Source organism: Xenopus laevis, chromosome 1L (genome assembly GCF_017654675.1).
Source record: "Xenopus laevis strain J_2021 chromosome 1L, Xenopus_laevis_v10.1, whole genome shotgun sequence".
Lineage (NCBI taxonomy): Eukaryota > Metazoa > Chordata > Amphibia > Anura > Pipidae > Xenopus > Xenopus laevis.
This window is the reverse complement of record NC_054371.1, coordinates 114,333,964-114,350,429: the sequence shown is the minus strand read 5'-3', so window position 1 is coordinate 114,350,429 and position 16,466 is coordinate 114,333,964. Positions and strand designations below refer to the sequence as shown.

Below are 16,466 nucleotides of genomic sequence, written 5' to 3'. Positions count from 1 at the left end.
TTATTGTTTTAAGCTTTATGATTAGAGCAAGTGTGTAGAGTATTGTTTGATATTACTAATATAACACTTCACTAAATGTTTTGCAACTGGAATACAAAAGATGTTATTCTTTTAGTTGCAAGAGTTTCCCGCTTGGCATATAACTTTAGCCATAGCTTATAGGTAATTGGAAACACTAAACCTATTTAAACGGGACCTGTCACCAAGAAATAAAAAGCTGTATAATGAAAGTCCTTTTCAAATGAAACATGAAATTCACATTTTTTTTTTATTAAAGCATTCATAGTTGTTCTAAACTCATTTAAAGATCTCAGCTGTCAATCAAATATTGCCTGCCCCTCCTCTATACAGGCAATTACTTTCACTTTGCATTCAGCACTGACTAGATGTCACTGCACTCCCCATATTCCCCCACTCTTTTCACCATTTAATTGTGTAAGCAGTGTATGGGGATGGACATCAGGTCCCCCATTCTGGTGCACAAACAAGATTGTGAGATGATAAGGCTTGCCTTAATAACAGTGTCCACAAAATGGCTCCTGCATACTTGCTATCATGATGAGCTCCCAGACCAAAGAAAACAAGATTCCAATAATTTATGAAGTGTAATTAAAGTTTATTTTTATTTAAAGTTATATTTATCGGGTGACGGGTCCCATTTAAGGTGGACATTTCAGAGTAATAGCTGTATTGACACACTACAAAATAAGCTATGCAGTTGATGGGTAACTCCACCTTGCTATCAGTGGTGCAACAGCAAATAAAGTTGATAAGGTAGTGGTGCAAACAGGTGCAGCAGGTACTTCAGGCTTGAGTTGCACACTATCTGCTACTTGCTTTGTTTGTAATAGTGTTATGTTGTTGTGTTCTTGGTATGGCCTAAAACTCTTTTGTCTCACATTGTATGTTTTCTCATGCAGTAGAGATGACAATAAAGTCTGACTTTTTTTGGATTTGCTTTTATCTGCTAATGTTTTGTGTATATTGGGTAAGCATTTCATGAAACAGCATTATCCCCTAGCATTTTATAACACAGCATGACACCAGCAATCTTTCTAAAGTTAAGTTTTTTTAGACCTCAGAATTGTATGCACAGTATTACCCCAGTATTTCATGATGCAATATTGCTCCAACATTTAGGGGCAGATTTATTAAAGGTCAAATTGAATTCAAATTCAAATTTTCAAAAAATTGTAATGGTCAAAACTGTCAAATTTGACTAGGGAATTATCCAAACTCGAACTTTTTTTAAAAAAATTTGATTTTCAAGATTTATCAACTCTGGCCCTTTAAGAATTCAAATATGACTATTCGCCACCTAAAACCTTGCAAATTCATGTATAAGTCAATTTGAGAGGACCATGACCTATTTGGATATCTTTGTAGGCTTCCTGACATTCTAGTTTGGTTGAATTCGAATCAAATGTGATTTGAGTTTTCAGGTCAGTAAAATTCTTCTGCGTTTTAGATGTAGGATTGTAGGATTTTCCTTCGATACCCAAAAACTTAGAAATATGCTCTGCCAGGTCCCCATAGGCTAACATAGCACTTCGGCAGGTTTAGGTTGGCAAAGTATTGAAGTCAAAGTTTTTTAAAGAGACAGTACTTCGACTATCGAATGGTCGAATATTCAAACAATTTTTACTTCGAATCGAAGTCGAAGTAAATTCTAAGTTGTAGCATCCTATTCGATGGTCGAAGTATCCAAAAAATTACTTCGAAATTTGAACTTTTTGTACTTTGAAAATTCACTTGAACTTAGTAAATCTGCCCTTAAGTGCTTGTTATATTTACTAATGGAATTTAAGCGATGGGAAGGAGTAATTGCAGATTGTAAGTAACCAGACCATTTTTCAGCCACTTTCTTTAGTGGATGGGTTTGCCTGTTTCCTGGAGACCAAAATATTTGGGAAATGAGATCTATGTTCATTAAATCAGGATTTTCAAGAATAACATTCTTTGACCTTGTGAGCCAATATTCCTGAAGAACATAAGATTCTTTATTTTGGGCTCCAACTAAACTGCTCTTAATAAACATGTACATAGAATGATCACCTGGCTTTAGGTTGTTGTGACTTCTAAACTCGGGCCATTTTAGGAAGTTACCATTGGCAGGATCTACAACATCTTCCATCAATAAAGGTAGATTGTTTTTCTTATTAGGAAGAAGGGAAGGATAACCCATTTTAGAATTTCTCCACAGGAGCTGTAGGGGCATAAAGGGGGTTTGCATGTGATTTAGTGACTTGAAAACAAGAGTTTCCAGGTGGATAAGTTTATTTTTGTTTAATGGATAGTGATGAGCAAATGTTTTTTTGTGAAAAATTGGCAAAACTCTTTGAAGCAAAAAACATTTTTTGATGTGTGTCAATTTTTTACGCGTACAACTCTTTTCTCCCTCAAAATGCATTAAAGGGGATCTAAAGTCAAAGTAGATACATTCCACTAATAGATAGAGCTGACATAGGATAGCACAGTAACACATATTTTTTGTAGAATTTTGGATGGCAAAGCAGCTTAAACAGCTTTTAAACACAACTAAAGGGACCTCCATTCTCTCAGCATCTCCAGCCAAATGATGAAGGGGCATGGTTTAGTCTCTGCAGAAACGCCAATTCCTGCCTTTGACTGACATTGCCTTATCTACAGCATGACTGATGAAGCTTCTTTTAAACTAACAAAACAATGTTTCTTTTCCATGTCTGGTACAGAGCATTGCAGCTTGTTTCCAGAAGCTGGAACAATGATTTAACAAAGTGTGGTCACTTTGCGCTTGCTGGAATGCTAGGCAGTGAGGCAAACACACTTTCAGCTGGCCTTTGTAAACATAACTGCCTACTCATTTTTTATTGGTAGGTGGGCGGGCCAAGTAGAAGAGACGGCCGCTGGCCGTGAAGGTTTTCAGTGCTACTGAATGGATTTGTGGGAGAAGAGATAGAGCTACAAGGCCACTGCGATTACAGCTTAAAACATACTTGCACTAAATTGCCATATAGTCATGTTATGTTTTTGCGATATGAATATCAATGCTGCATAGAACATAGAGAAACCACAACACAAACGGCTAATCTGGAATTTGTCTGTTTTATTGGAACACAGACACATCTGATTTGTTAAGTTAATATTTTAAAATCTGTTATAAACTCTTCTGAATGATCCAATTCTGGGGCTTGAGGCTCCCCAGTCATTGAATCTCCTGTATTCTCCAGATCTCAGGTAGTACTGGCGCCCCCTATAGTTGGGTTCCTCATAGAACATCCAATGGCCATCAAACACATTGCAGGAGTCAATGTCATGGAAACGGAATCGATCATAAGTATTGGGGCAGTCATCAAAGAACTCCATCATCTGCCCTTGGAAATCTCCTCTTTCGTAGATTCTCATTTTGTATTGACCTTGGTACTTCAAAGAAATGGAAAAATATTAAATATATCTGTTTGAAAAAAATTAAATTTGATGTATGCTTTGTGCAAGCATTAAAATTAAAAATGCTGCAATTTTTCTTTTCAATCCAACCTCACATTAAGCTGCTTAAAATGTACATCTGGTAAATATATAATGTCCTTACCTTAGACAGTCTTTTTTCTAGTATATTGTATCTACATTTAATTTTCTAGGTTAAATAGGAGATTTTAAGGGTCTGAATATCTGCTTATGAATAATCACCAAAATCTATTCTATTAGTACTGTTTCTGCTTAAAAACTTACATTGGGAACAAATCGACAAGACCTAATGGAGTCATTGAAGCCCATCCACCTCTGAAAGTCTGGGTATTCTCCTTGCCAGAGGTAATACTGGTGTCCCCTGTAACTGGGGTGCTCATAGAGGATCCAGTTTCCACCCTCTACCCTGATGGAGTTACAGCGATTGAAGTATGAAGACAGGTCAGAACAGTCTGAGCCACACTCATAGTGGCGACCTTGGAAGTTCCTGTCCTCATAGAAGAAGATCTGAAGAAAGACATTGTAGATTACATTTTTACAAATAAAACTAGGGTACACACACATTCTTTAAGATAATTTTTTGTGTGTTTCTGGTTTATGAAACTTTTTTTTTATTCCTGAGATACAGAAACATACCTTTAAGTATTTCAGAATCCACATGATAGATTCAAGATAAGTTAAAGGACCAGTAACATCAATTTTTTTTCAAATTCGTTATATAGTATAGAAAAAAAAAACCAAAAGACAAATTAAACCTTTTAATCTCTTAAGTCTTTATTAAGAAATAACACTGAAACTCCGCTTGAGCTTCTCTTCAGAAAAGGTGATCTGTTGATCCATTGTGCAGTACTCGATTTCTCCTCCCTGCCTTCCTTATAGGAGATAGCCAGGGAGGAAAAATCAAGCGCCACATGATGCATCTTCGGAACGCAAACAGAATTTCAGTAAGTTATTGCTTAATAAAGACTTAGCGATTTATAAGTTTAATTAGTCTTTGTGGGTTTTTTTTGTTCTATACTAACGATTTGTTTTTTAAAATTGACATTTCTGGTCCTTTAAGGTATATAAAAACTAATAAATACTAATATGTGTACTAAATACTAATTAATAATAGCATTAAACAGATACAGCTTTTCAGATAAAATATGTATTGCTGATCTTAGCAAACTTGCTAATTAAACTGACATCATTTTTTAAAGTAATATTAGAAAATAATTGAAGGTGAACAAAAACATAGAAAATGAAGGTGTAGGGGGCCACACATTCACGAATTTGGTAATGCAGTTTTGCCAGTTTTTCTTACTACCAAGCCAACTAGACATGTAAGGGTACTGCATGGGGAAGATTTGACAGACATGTCTGTAATATTCACAATCTGCCTTTCAGGACAGAAAATCTGTGTCCAGGCTAATACATTGGATGGGACAACAGCAGATGTGGCCATGTGAGGGATTTCTGTTCCATTTTGCTTCTGACCAGATCTGCTTTTTTAATTTTGGAAAATTTTCCACAACAAACAACTTAATGCTATCTGACTATTAAGGCCTTATTTATCAAATACTGCATTTTTTGGCTATTTTAATTATTAAAAAATTACAATTTCATTGGTTCAGGAAGAAACACAAAAAAATTTCCGCCTGAAAAGTTTGATATAGTTACGTATATTTTCAGGCTGATACCAGCTCAGACCACATAAATGTCCAAATAGAATAGGGACCTCTCCCATTGAATTTTATATAAGGTCTGAAGTGCTGGATTTTCAGATTTTGACTTTTTCCATCCTCAGGGTATAATAAATCTAAACTAAAAATTCAAACTTTGGTTAAAAAACTCGAATTCTTTTGAGTTTTTGGTTTAGGACTTAAATAAATAACCCCCTTAGTATTGCTGTATTTTTGTTTATTGTGTATTGTACCACTATAAACTTAAGTACCTGTGTTTGATTGCTAGGGTCTTGAGACTCTAGGAAATGCAGTTCTTAAGATTGGAGAACCTCATGTAAGGACTTGGATAACAATGCAGTAGTGCATCATTAGGGTATTTTTACCTTTTAAAAAAGACAGCCTTATTTGATTTGGAGCTGGAAAGCCAACTTCTTAATATGCAAGTGGTGAATTTGAATGTGTTTTTGTCTATATAGATATTTATTCATAAACATGGGTCTCAGTTTATTAGCAGACTGTATAGTTTTATCATCAGTGCAAAATATTGCATAGTTGCTTTGCATCTTGAAAAATTCCTTTGTGTCTCAAATATTAGAATTAATATCTGTAAAACGTGTTCAAGTTTTTATTCCAGAACTGTAGATTTTATATATATATATATATATATATATATATATATATATATATATATATAATGAACCTCTATGAAAATATTGATCATGGTTATGTATTATCTAGAACAGTGATCCCCAACCAGTAGCTCGTGAGCAACATGTTGCTCTCCAACCCCTTGGATGTTGCTCCCAGTGGCCTCAAGGCAGTTGCTTATTTTTGAATTTCAGGCTTGGAAGCAAGTTTTGGTTGCATAAAAACCAGGTGCACTGCTAAACAGAGCCTCAATGTAGGTTGACAATGCACATAGGGGCTACTAAATGGCCAATCACAGCACTTATTTGGCACCTTAGGAACATTTTCATGCTAGTCTTGCTCCCCAACTCCTTTTACTTCTGAATGTTGCTCACGGGTTCACAAGGTTGGGGATCCCTGATCTAGAAGATATCAAAATAGTCATGGTTCTGACTTACCTTTCCCATTTTGAATGTTTGTAAGTTTCAGTGCAATTGACAAGTGGAAAGAGATGGCCTTTATATATGTGCTGTATTGCCACTGTCTGCATACACTACTAAGAACATGCATTGTTGTCTAGTAAGTAAAATGATAGGCATCTGCTGTCACAGCTGATTCCTATGCCTACTAACACTTTTGCTGTAAAGTATTACCTTAAAAACAAAGCATTTCAGTTTTCCCTATTATATAAGTATGTGAATTGTTTCCATTGTGTCAGCAGTCAAAAGGTCTAATTTGCTTGTCACTGCTTCTATCTGCAAATAATAGGAAATCCACTACCTATAGTTTACAAGTGTGTAGCAGAAAGACTCACATTGCTCAGGAACTCTCTCTGTAGCATTTTTATGTTGTTTTAGCATGTGATTTGCAGTGTTTCCCAAAATTTACAACAGTTTTAGCTCTTTGGTTCCATAGCACTTAACCTTTTTGTTTTATTCTGCAGATGACAGAAACAGATCGTGATTAGTAAACTCACATTGAACTTCCTTTATGATTGCCTGTACAAAAGCTTGGCAAATCATTAATGCCCCCTCATGAAATTAAGACTGAGCAGTTATTTAAAAGCTTTCCATTATCAGCAGCATACTTATTTTAAGTGTGAGTGAGTGTGTCAAGTATATCTTTTGATATTACTAGAATTTGACTACATTAAATGTTTTGATACTGGGGCAGGATGTTTATTTAGTTGCAGGACCATCCTTCTGGTCATATAACTTTCTCCATAGCTTATAGGTAAATGGAAACTCTACACCTATTTAAAGTGTAAATTTCAGAGTAATAGCTGTATTGACACAATACAAAAAAAGCTATGCAGTTGATGGTTGCCTACCTTGCTAGACATTGTGAGGTCATTTAGAACTCCCAGGAGACAGATGAGGGGAGAGAAACATAATATCAAGAATCTTGGTCCAGTATCTGGTCATAGCAGGACAGGACCATATTATATGGTAAAAATATTTAAGGGGGTATTACACTGGGGCAGGAGGAATCAGGTCATCTTCAAATGACTTGGAGCCTAACTAGCATTGTATATAATTGGTGCATTATTTTGTATTGTACCAGTCGATCCCTTGTTGAGATCAGGTAGTTTTAGCAATCTAAGTGAGTTATTGGGTTTGGGGCCTATGAAGAGGAAAATATGGTACAATTGAGAGCCTAGTTTAGGGGTGTCAGGTGTATGCAGTAGTTTATTTTAGTTAGTTTTTGTGTCAAGGAGAAGAATGAGGGGTGATGGTAAAAACAATGGATAGATTGATTTTCAAACATATTCATGTGTGACTGTATAGGCAATAGGAAGTACTGATACCCCCAGTGGCTCCAACAAATCTGAGCCTGCCTGAATAGAAACAATAGTCCAAGAGCTCTTGCATGCTTCCGTTGTATCATTTTCATGACACTGGGCATGAAATGAATGTTTGAGATTTGTATAGTTGTGGTTTGTCAGATTGGCACTTATAATTGTAATGGGAAAGAAAGGTAGATTTTGCAAGCAGTTCCCCCAGATACTCGAGACCTTGACCTGGCCAGGATATGGAGTCTTGGCATTGTCAGAAGTGTGGGAGATATGCACCAGAATTGTATGACACAGAATGGCCTATAGTATTTCAAGAGTTACTTAATTCTAAGTGTTTTCTGAATGAATAACTTGCTTACATGGTGAGCAAATTGGTTTAATTTTCCTGAAAGTATTACTATAAGCTATGTACATAAATTACATACATGTTACAGGCTAAATAGCCAGGCACAATATCTCAGACTTCAAAAGCAAAACATTAGTAGTTTGCAATGGGGTGCACTCTAAAATATCTTATTTAGCTTTAAAAGCTGAGAAAAAACTTTAGCTGTTTTCCATATTTCTTATAAGGGTAAAAATGCTTTATTAAATCGGTACCTTTTGTGCTCACCTGTTTTTGGTAAATATTTTTCTTTTGGAATGAAGGTTGCTGGCAAATTGCAAACCAATTTGAAAAGATATATTGTATGTATATTGTTTGTCTTTGCAACATAAATATTGAACCATTTTTATTTTATTGTTAAAGCATGTGGTAGTCTTTAATTGGGTCTATTTATGTGACTATAATAAAGTAATACAAAGTTATCATTCTCCTTCCAAATTCCTATTCTCTAATCTACATAAACTCAACCTGGCTAGGATGTCTGCATAACCAAAATCTTTCTTTGTATAGATTAACATATTTGCACTAAATTGCCATATACAAGTAGTTATGTTATTTTTATGGCATGGATATCAATGCTGATAGAGAAACCATAACACAAACAGGTAATTTGGAATTTGTCAGTTTTATTGGAACATAGACACATGTGATTTGTTAAGTTAATATTTTAAAATCTGTTATAAACTCTTCTGAATGATCCAATTCTGGGGCTTGAGGCTCCCCAGTCATTGTATCTCCTGTATTCTCCAGATCTCAAGTAGTACTGACGTCCCCTGTAGTTGGGTTCCTCGTAGAACATCCAATGGCCATCAAACACATTGCAGGAGTGAATGTCATGGAAACTGAATCGATCATAAGTATTGGGGCAGTCATCAAAGAACTCCATCATCTGTCCTTGGAAATCTCCTCTTTCATAGATTCTCATTTTGTATTGACCTTGGTACTTCAAAGAAATGGAAAAATATTAAATATAGTTATGCTTCACGAATAAACTATTAAATCAGACCTGTATAATTCTTTCAAAAGGTTGTTTTTTTAATTTCTTTGCATAATTAAACACTGATATATCCTATATTCAAGTATTAAAGTAAAATATGCTGCAAATTTTCTTTTGAATCCAACCTCACATTCACATAAACCTAATTAAAATGTAAATCTTTTAAATATAAAAATGTCCTTAATTTAGACAGCCTTATTTTCTACTTATTCTACTTATTCTATCTACCCTAAATTTTCTTGTTTAAAAGTAAGATTCTAAGGGTCTGTATATCCACTTATGGATAATCACCAAAATCTATTCCATTAGTTCTGTATCTACTAAAGGTGATTAGAACATTACATAACTTACATTGGCAACAAATCGACAGGACCTGATGGAGTCATTGAAGCCCATCCACCTCTGAAAGTCTGGGTATTCTCCTTGCCAGAGATAATACTGGTGTCCTCTGTAACTGGGGTGCTCATAGAGGATCCAGTTTCCACCCTCTACTCTGATGGAGTTGCAGCGATTGAAGTATGAAGAAAGGTCAGAACAGTCTGAGCCGCACTCATAGTGGCGGCCTTGGAAGTTCCTTTCCTCATAGAAGAAGATCTGAAGAAATAGTAGATTCAATTTTACAAATAAAATTACGGCTCAGACAAAATATTTAAGATGATAGTTTTTTGTGGTTCTGTTTCATGAAAAGTTTTATTTGTTTCCCCTTTCAGTTCCTGAGATACAAGAACTTACCTTAAGTATTGAAGTTGCCACGTTAAATTTTGAAAGATAAATTCAAGGTAAGTTAAGGCACTGAAATACTAATCAGTAAGTAAATAATCAGTAAAGTGAAAATAGATGTGGCTTTTCAGACAAAATACATCTAAGATCATTGCTAATGAAGCTTGCTACATAGTTAAATTCATAATTGTTTTTTAGAAAATAACTGAAGATAAAAAAAAGCACATAAAATTAAAATCAATATAAGTAGAAGTGGCCATACATTTTTATTTTGCCAGTTTTTTACTTACTTCCAGGCCAATTAAACATTTATGGGTATCTCATGGGGAACATTTGACAGACACCAGCAATTTTATAGACTAAAAATCTGACTTATATAGAGTTATTTACTAAACTCCGAATGCTAAAAGCACGAAAAAAATCATATTTTTTTTTTTATAAAATTGGAATCATTAATTTTAAGAAATTTATTAAACCCTGAGGATGGAAAAGTCCAAATCAGAAAATCCGGCATCTCAGACCTGTCAAGGTTGCATATAAGTCAACGGGAGAAGTCCCAATGATTTTTTGATGAGTTTTTCGGGTGAAAAATCAGGAAGAAAAACTTGAAAATCTGGTTTTTTTTCCCTGCAAAGCAAAGTTTTGCGAAAATGTAATAATAAATAAGAGAAAAAACCTGAGCGGATTTGATTGGAGTTTGCAGCAGAAAATGTTGAAATAACTATGCAGTAGGGCCTCATGGAACAGTTTAGTGTAAAAATACAAACTGAGTAAATAGATAGGCTGTGCAAAATAAAAAATGTTTCTAAAATAGTTAGTTAGCCAATATTGTAATCTATAAAGGTTGGAGTGACTGGATGTCTAACAGAACAGAACCCAACTTACTGCTTTTCAGCTCTCTAACTCTTAGTTAGCCAGCGACTTTAAGGGGGGCCATAAGAGACATAACTGTAAAGTGAGTTTTTGATTGATCCTTAGTATACAGATCCTTAGCATGTAGGTCAAATTCAAAGCAAACAATAATGACCCATGTGGCCCCCCTCAAGTCACTGATTGGTTACTGCCTGGTAATCAATCAGTGGAAACCAATAGACCTACAAAACATGTAGTGTTCTGGCTATTATGTTAGACATAGTTACATAGTTACATAGTTACATAGTTAAATTGGGTTGAAAAAAGACAAAGTCCATCAAGTTCAACCCCTCCAAATGAAAACCCAGCATCCATACACACACCCCTCCCTACTTTTAATTAAAATTCTATATACCCATACCTATACTAACTATAGAGTTTAGTATCACAATAGCCTTTGATACTATGTCTGTCCAAAAAATCATCCAAGCCATTCTTAAAGGCATTAACTGAATCAGCCATCACAACATCACCCGGCAGTGCATTCCACAACCTCACTGTCCTGACTGTGAAGAACCCTCTACGTTGCTTCAAATGAAAGTTCTTTTCTTCTAGTCTAAAGGGGTGGCCTCTGGTACGGTGATCCACTTTATGGGTAAAAAGGTCCCCTGCCATTTGTCTATAATGTCCTCTAATGAACTTGTAAAGTGTAATCATGTCCCCTCGCAAGCGCCTTTTTTCCAGAGAAAACAACCCCAACCTTGACAGTCTACCCTCATAATTTAAGTCTTCTGTCCCTCATTTCACTCCAGCCTCTATTTTTTACATTTTTGGCTAACTATTTTGGAATCATTTTTTAGTTTGCACAGCCAATCTATTTTCTCAGTTTTTATTTTTATGCTGAACAATTCCTTTAAGAATTAAATATCCCCTGAGATTACCCTTTGAGGGAAGTAAAAAGGTAACAAAAGAAAACAAAAAGGTATATTTTAACTTTTAAGAAGTCAGCTTCACTCTAGAGAATACTCATCATATATTTTCAAACGATTACAACATTTTTAGATCAACTGGTCAACACTGGATCATTTTATAATTTTGACTATAAAAGTGGTTATTTTAAAATAACTCTGTGGGTCTCAATGTATTAGCAGAATGTATTGATTTGTTCTTAGTATACTAAAGGATTACAAATATTTTTATAGCTCTTGAATAACTGTAAAACATGTTCAAGGTGTTTAATCCAGAATTGTACATTTCATACAGTATATGGCTTGCTGTACCACTATGAATAGCTTGATCATGGTTAAGTTTTATCTAAAAAATATCAAACTAGTCATGTTTCTGACTTACCTTTCCCATTTTGATTGTTTGGAAGTTTCAGTGCAATTGACAAGTGGAAAGAGATGGACTTTATATATGTGCTGTATTGCCACTGTCTGCATACACTACTGAGAACATGCATTGTTGTCTAGTAAGTAAAATGAAAATATCCTTTGTTTTCTTTTCAGGCTCTGCTGTCACTGCTGATTCCTATGCTTACTAGCACTTTTGCTGTATAGCATTACCTTAAGAACAACAAAGCATTTCAGGTTTCCCCATTATATAAGTATGTGAATTGTTTCCATTGTGTCAGCAGTCAAAAGGTCTAAATTGCTTGTCACTGCTTCTATCTGCAAAGAATAGGAAATCCGCTACCTATGGCCTACGTGTGTGTAGCAGAAAGTCTCACACTGCTCAGGAACTCTCTTTGTAGCATTTTTGTGTTGTGTTAGCATGTGATTTGAAGTGTCTGCCATAGGCAGTGTTTACCATAAGTTACATCAGTTTCAATTCTTTAGTTCATTAGTGCTTAACCTCCTTGTTTTCTCAAATTAGTTCAATAGATAGTGATTAGTAAATTCATGTTGGATTTCATTTATGACTGACTGAACACAAAAGCTTGGGCAATCATAAATGGGCCCCCACATGTAATTGAAACTGAACAGCTATTTAAAAGCTTCCCCATTAACAGCAGCATTATTGTTTTAAGCTTTATGTTTAGAGTGAGTGTATAGAATATTTTGATATAACTAGTATTTGACTTCACTTAGAGGCAGATTTATCAAGGGTCGAAGGGAAAATTCGAGTAAGTAAAATTCGAGTAAAAAAATTTGAATTTTGTGTAGTCCGACTAGGGAATAGTCCAAATTCAATTAGAGTTTGAAAACAAATTCAGAAATTAGTATATCGAAATTTATCATGTAATGTCTCTTTAAAACTTCGAGCATTCACCATCTAAAACCTGCTGAGTTGCTATTTTAATCTATGGGGGACCTACAAGAACCTATATGGAGTCATTTGGTGGACTTTGAAAAATCAACGTTCTTTTTTGAAAATACTTTGAATCGAATTCGATCTTGCTTCAATTCGAACTATTCAATACAGCCTATTCATCTGCAAAAAAAACTTTGATTTTTTTTTTTTAATTCTTTATTTATGTTTTTTGACAAGACATATAAAAGTACAACATATACAAAGAGAAATGTCCTTATATTACTTAATTTAAGATTACATTTGTATTATAAAACATGTTTATATCATACGTAAAATACCTATAAAGAGAGGTAAAGGACCAAAAAAGAAAAAGAAAGGTACCTTATAAGACCATGGGTTGACTTATCTGGTTCCTTCTCAACACTCTTATTCTTCTAACTCTATGGGGTATATTTATCAAAGAGTGAAGTTAATAGTGAAGTTCCGCCACTAGAGTGAAATTCCGCCACTCTCCATTAATTTCTATGGGATTTTTATAGGCGTATTTATCAAAGGGTGAACTTTCACTTTCACCCATTGATAAATACGCCTTTCAAAATCCCATAGAAATTAATTGAGAGCTGCGGAATTTCACTCTAGTGGCGGAACTTCACTCTTTGATAAATTTACCCCATTATCCTTCTGGCCTCTTTTCCCTGGGCTCCCATGCCCCTTCTAATCAGTGTAGATTCATTTTTGATATTCATCAGACTTTACAAAAAGAAGCCACGATTGCCATTTTTGAGAGAATTGAAGTTGTTGGGTCTGTTCATCCTTATTACATTTGAACCTTTCGAACATATAAATCTCTTGCACTTTATATATCCATTCTTTGATTGTTGGAATTTCCAAGGATTTCCAGTATTTTGAGATTAATAACTTGGCTGCATTAATCATGATAGAGATCACTGACTTTTTATATTGAGACATGGGTATTTTTATTTAACAAGAAGAAAGTTGCTGAGTCTTCTATCTCTATATCCGTAAATTTAGAAAGAATTTGTTGAATCTCTTGCCAATAAGATCTAATTTTGGGACAGCGCCAGAATATATGCATTAAGTTCCCCTTCTCCTGATTGCATCTCCAGCATTTGTCACACACATTCTCATACATCTTGGCCAGAGCTGTCGGGACTCTGTACCATTGTGTAAACCTTAGATTTTTTTAATAAATTTCGGTTGGTCTATTTTTTCAAATTTGGAAGTTGTGGGAGTTAAAAAAAAACTCCCATTATTTCTAAATTTGACCGTTGATAAATCTGCACCTTAATGTTTTGTAACTGTGTTACAAAGGATGTTATTCTTATAGTTGCAAGAGCTTCCACTGGGCATATAGCTTTTACCATAGCTGTTAGGTATTTGGAAACACTACACCTATTTAAGGTGGAAATTTCAGAAGTTTCCTCCTTAGTCAACTTCAGAAAACCGAAGCAATCCAATTGCCATACTGCCGACGATTCACATTCCCCCGAATGCTACACATGCCACCACCCTAAAAAAGTAATGTATGCCAGTGGCCTTAAAGGGGAATTCAACCTGTTCAGAAAAAAACCCATACCCCCCACTGCAGGTAGACCCCCCCTCCCTCCATGCTAACTACCCTGCCCCCTTGGGGAAATGCCCCAATTAGGAAAGCTTGATTTGTTTAAAACAGAATGGTGTGCCTAATTGTGCAAAACTATTAAAATATAAAATATAATATAAAACAGGAAAGTTATGGTCTTCAACTGACTATACAGGTAAAAAAGGTCCTATTATTGCTACCCAAGGGAGAGTGAAGCATAACTTTAACTTTCACAAGGACTCATATGGCAGTATCTGATGTAGTCATTGAAGCCCACCCATCTGGAAAGTCTGGATATTCTACTTTCCAGAGATAATACTGGTGTCCCCTGTAATTGGGGTGCTCATAGAGGATCCAGTTCCCATTCTCTACCCTGATGGAGTTAAAGAGGATTAAACAATGAGGACAGGTCAGAACAGTCTGAGTCGGGAATTATATTCCTCATAAAAGACCTGAAAGAAGATAATGTATGCTGAGTATTCCGGATATAAGGAAGCAGTAATACACAGCACTGAAAGAACTTATTATTATTGTCTAGGGAAAAAGTGTAAAGAAATGTCTCTAGTATTGTTTTTTATTGCTGTGTGTGACAGTTGTACTGTACCCAGCATTTTCAGTACAGGTATATTTATTGTCATAGAAAACCAATGGCATTGTTTACATAAATAACCTATAACATTACTTGATATGTCATGATATGATTTCTGTGATTTAAAGATCTTTTTAGTACATAGCATTGTGATATATGATGCTGTTGGAGGAAATCTCTCCTTATGCGTATTGCATTTTTGCTGTAAGTAGTATAGAGTTTAGTTTTTTTCACTTTACACCTTGATAATATATGATTTATAATATCATAAAACTTAAATTCTTATGCATTTTTGGAATGTATTTATAGTCACAGACCAAACTTTACCAATGTTGGTTCCATAAAGTTAATGGAGATCTTAGAGATGAAGGGGAACATTTATTTACCTGCAAATTTTCCCTTCAGAAGTCTCCATCATACTTCGCAGAACTATGGCAGACGTTATTTCATGACAAATACAAGTATTTATCAAAATGTGCAAATACGCCTTGGCAAAAGTATGTTGGTGTACTTTCATGAGCAATGATTCACTGGCATGAACATTTCATAATGAATTTCATTAGTGTTACTTTATTCCTAGCAAAACTCCATTAACTTACTTATGCTTCTGTCAGTTTAAATTCAGTGGGTATATAAAGATCATGTGTATATATTATACTTTGTGTAAGCTTTTAAAGATATCAGTACTGAGATTAACTAGCCCCTGCATTGTTTACAACTAAAATTCAGAAAGTTAGGTCCTGCATTATTTACACCTGTAACGCCTCTATTGTTCACACCCCTAAAGTCCTGTACTGTTGACACTTGTAAAGTCCTTTACTGTTCACACATCATACCCAGACTGTAAGTGCCCATATTGTTCACATTTCATACAAACTGCTGGAGGGAGACCAACATTGTGTCACTATATGTTGCACAGTATGAACTGTTCATCTTAGAGTTGACATGATAGGTTCCCCCATTTCTTGCTGCATTCTGCCATCCCTATGATCCTTGTGTCTGCCATACTCTGCCTTCCCTGTGTGTGCCTGTCACGATCGCCGCCCGGAGCAGGTCCAGGAGCTCCGGGCGGCGCGTCCTTCCCTGCCGGCGTCGCTCCCAAAATGGCGGTGCCCATGGCCGCCACGTGGGTAGCGGCGCTGGCGCGATGACATCAGCGCGCCGACGTCGGCGCAAGGACGCCAATGACGTCACTATGGCGCCAAATTCGAATATAAAAACACTACCTAGATGCCAGAATGGCGCCCAAGTATAGGAATCATTTCCTGTGAGTATCCTGGGTTCCCTGTGAGCTATTATTGCTAAATCTTGTTCCTGATTATTATCTTGACCCTTGCCTGGACTTTGGACTTCGCTGTTATCCGCCTGCCTGTGAACTCTTGCCTGGATTCTGACTTCTCCTTTGATTAACCCCTTTGGACACCGCGACCTTGCTCCCTCAAGAGGGCTTCCTCCTCGATCCGGACTACCTCCCTGGAGGGAGCTCCCGGCTCCCTGACAGTGCCATATTCGGCCTACCCTATATTCCTCTATTGTTCAC

The 16,466-nt window shown here is 35.7% G+C and overlaps 2 protein-coding genes across 2 annotated transcripts; both read right to left on the bottom strand.

The window, feature by feature from the left end:
- Positions 1–3,126: 3,126 nt before the first annotated feature.
- On the bottom strand, positions 3,127–4,888 carry crygdl.5.L (crystallin gamma D like gene 5 L homeolog). The gene is made up of 3 exons (XM_041585612.1): positions 4,874–4,888; positions 3,709–3,951; positions 3,127–3,402 (listed from the first exon to the last, which is right to left on the bottom strand). The coding sequence occupies exons 1-3, from the start codon at positions 4,886–4,888 to the stop codon at positions 3,127–3,129; spliced, it is 534 nt and encodes a 177-aa protein (XP_041441546.1).
- Positions 4,889–8,562: 3,674 nt separating this feature from the next.
- Positions 8,563–11,840, bottom strand: crygdl.4.L (crystallin gamma D like gene 4 L homeolog). The gene is made up of 3 exons (XM_018226254.2): positions 11,832–11,840; positions 9,261–9,503; positions 8,563–8,855 (listed from the first exon to the last, which is right to left on the bottom strand). Exons 1-3 carry the CDS (start codon positions 11,838–11,840, stop codon positions 8,580–8,582), a joined length of 528 nt encoding a protein of 175 aa, XP_018081743.1. The 3' UTR covers positions 8,563–8,579.
- Between the last annotated feature and the right edge of the window lie 4,626 nt (positions 11,841–16,466).

Bases quoted from the DNA above. Each gene is read 5' to 3' on its own strand.
- crygdl.5.L (XM_041585612.1), bottom strand. The intron at 3,403-3,708 runs GTAAGTTTTTAA...ATTTCTTTGAAG, and splicing joins CTTGTCGATTTGTTCCCAAT to TACCAAGGTCAATACAAAAT.
- crygdl.4.L (XM_018226254.2), bottom strand. The intron at 8,856-9,260 runs GTAAGTTATGTA...ATTTCTTTGAAG, and splicing joins CCTGTCGATTTGTTGCCAAT to TACCAAGGTCAATACAAAAT.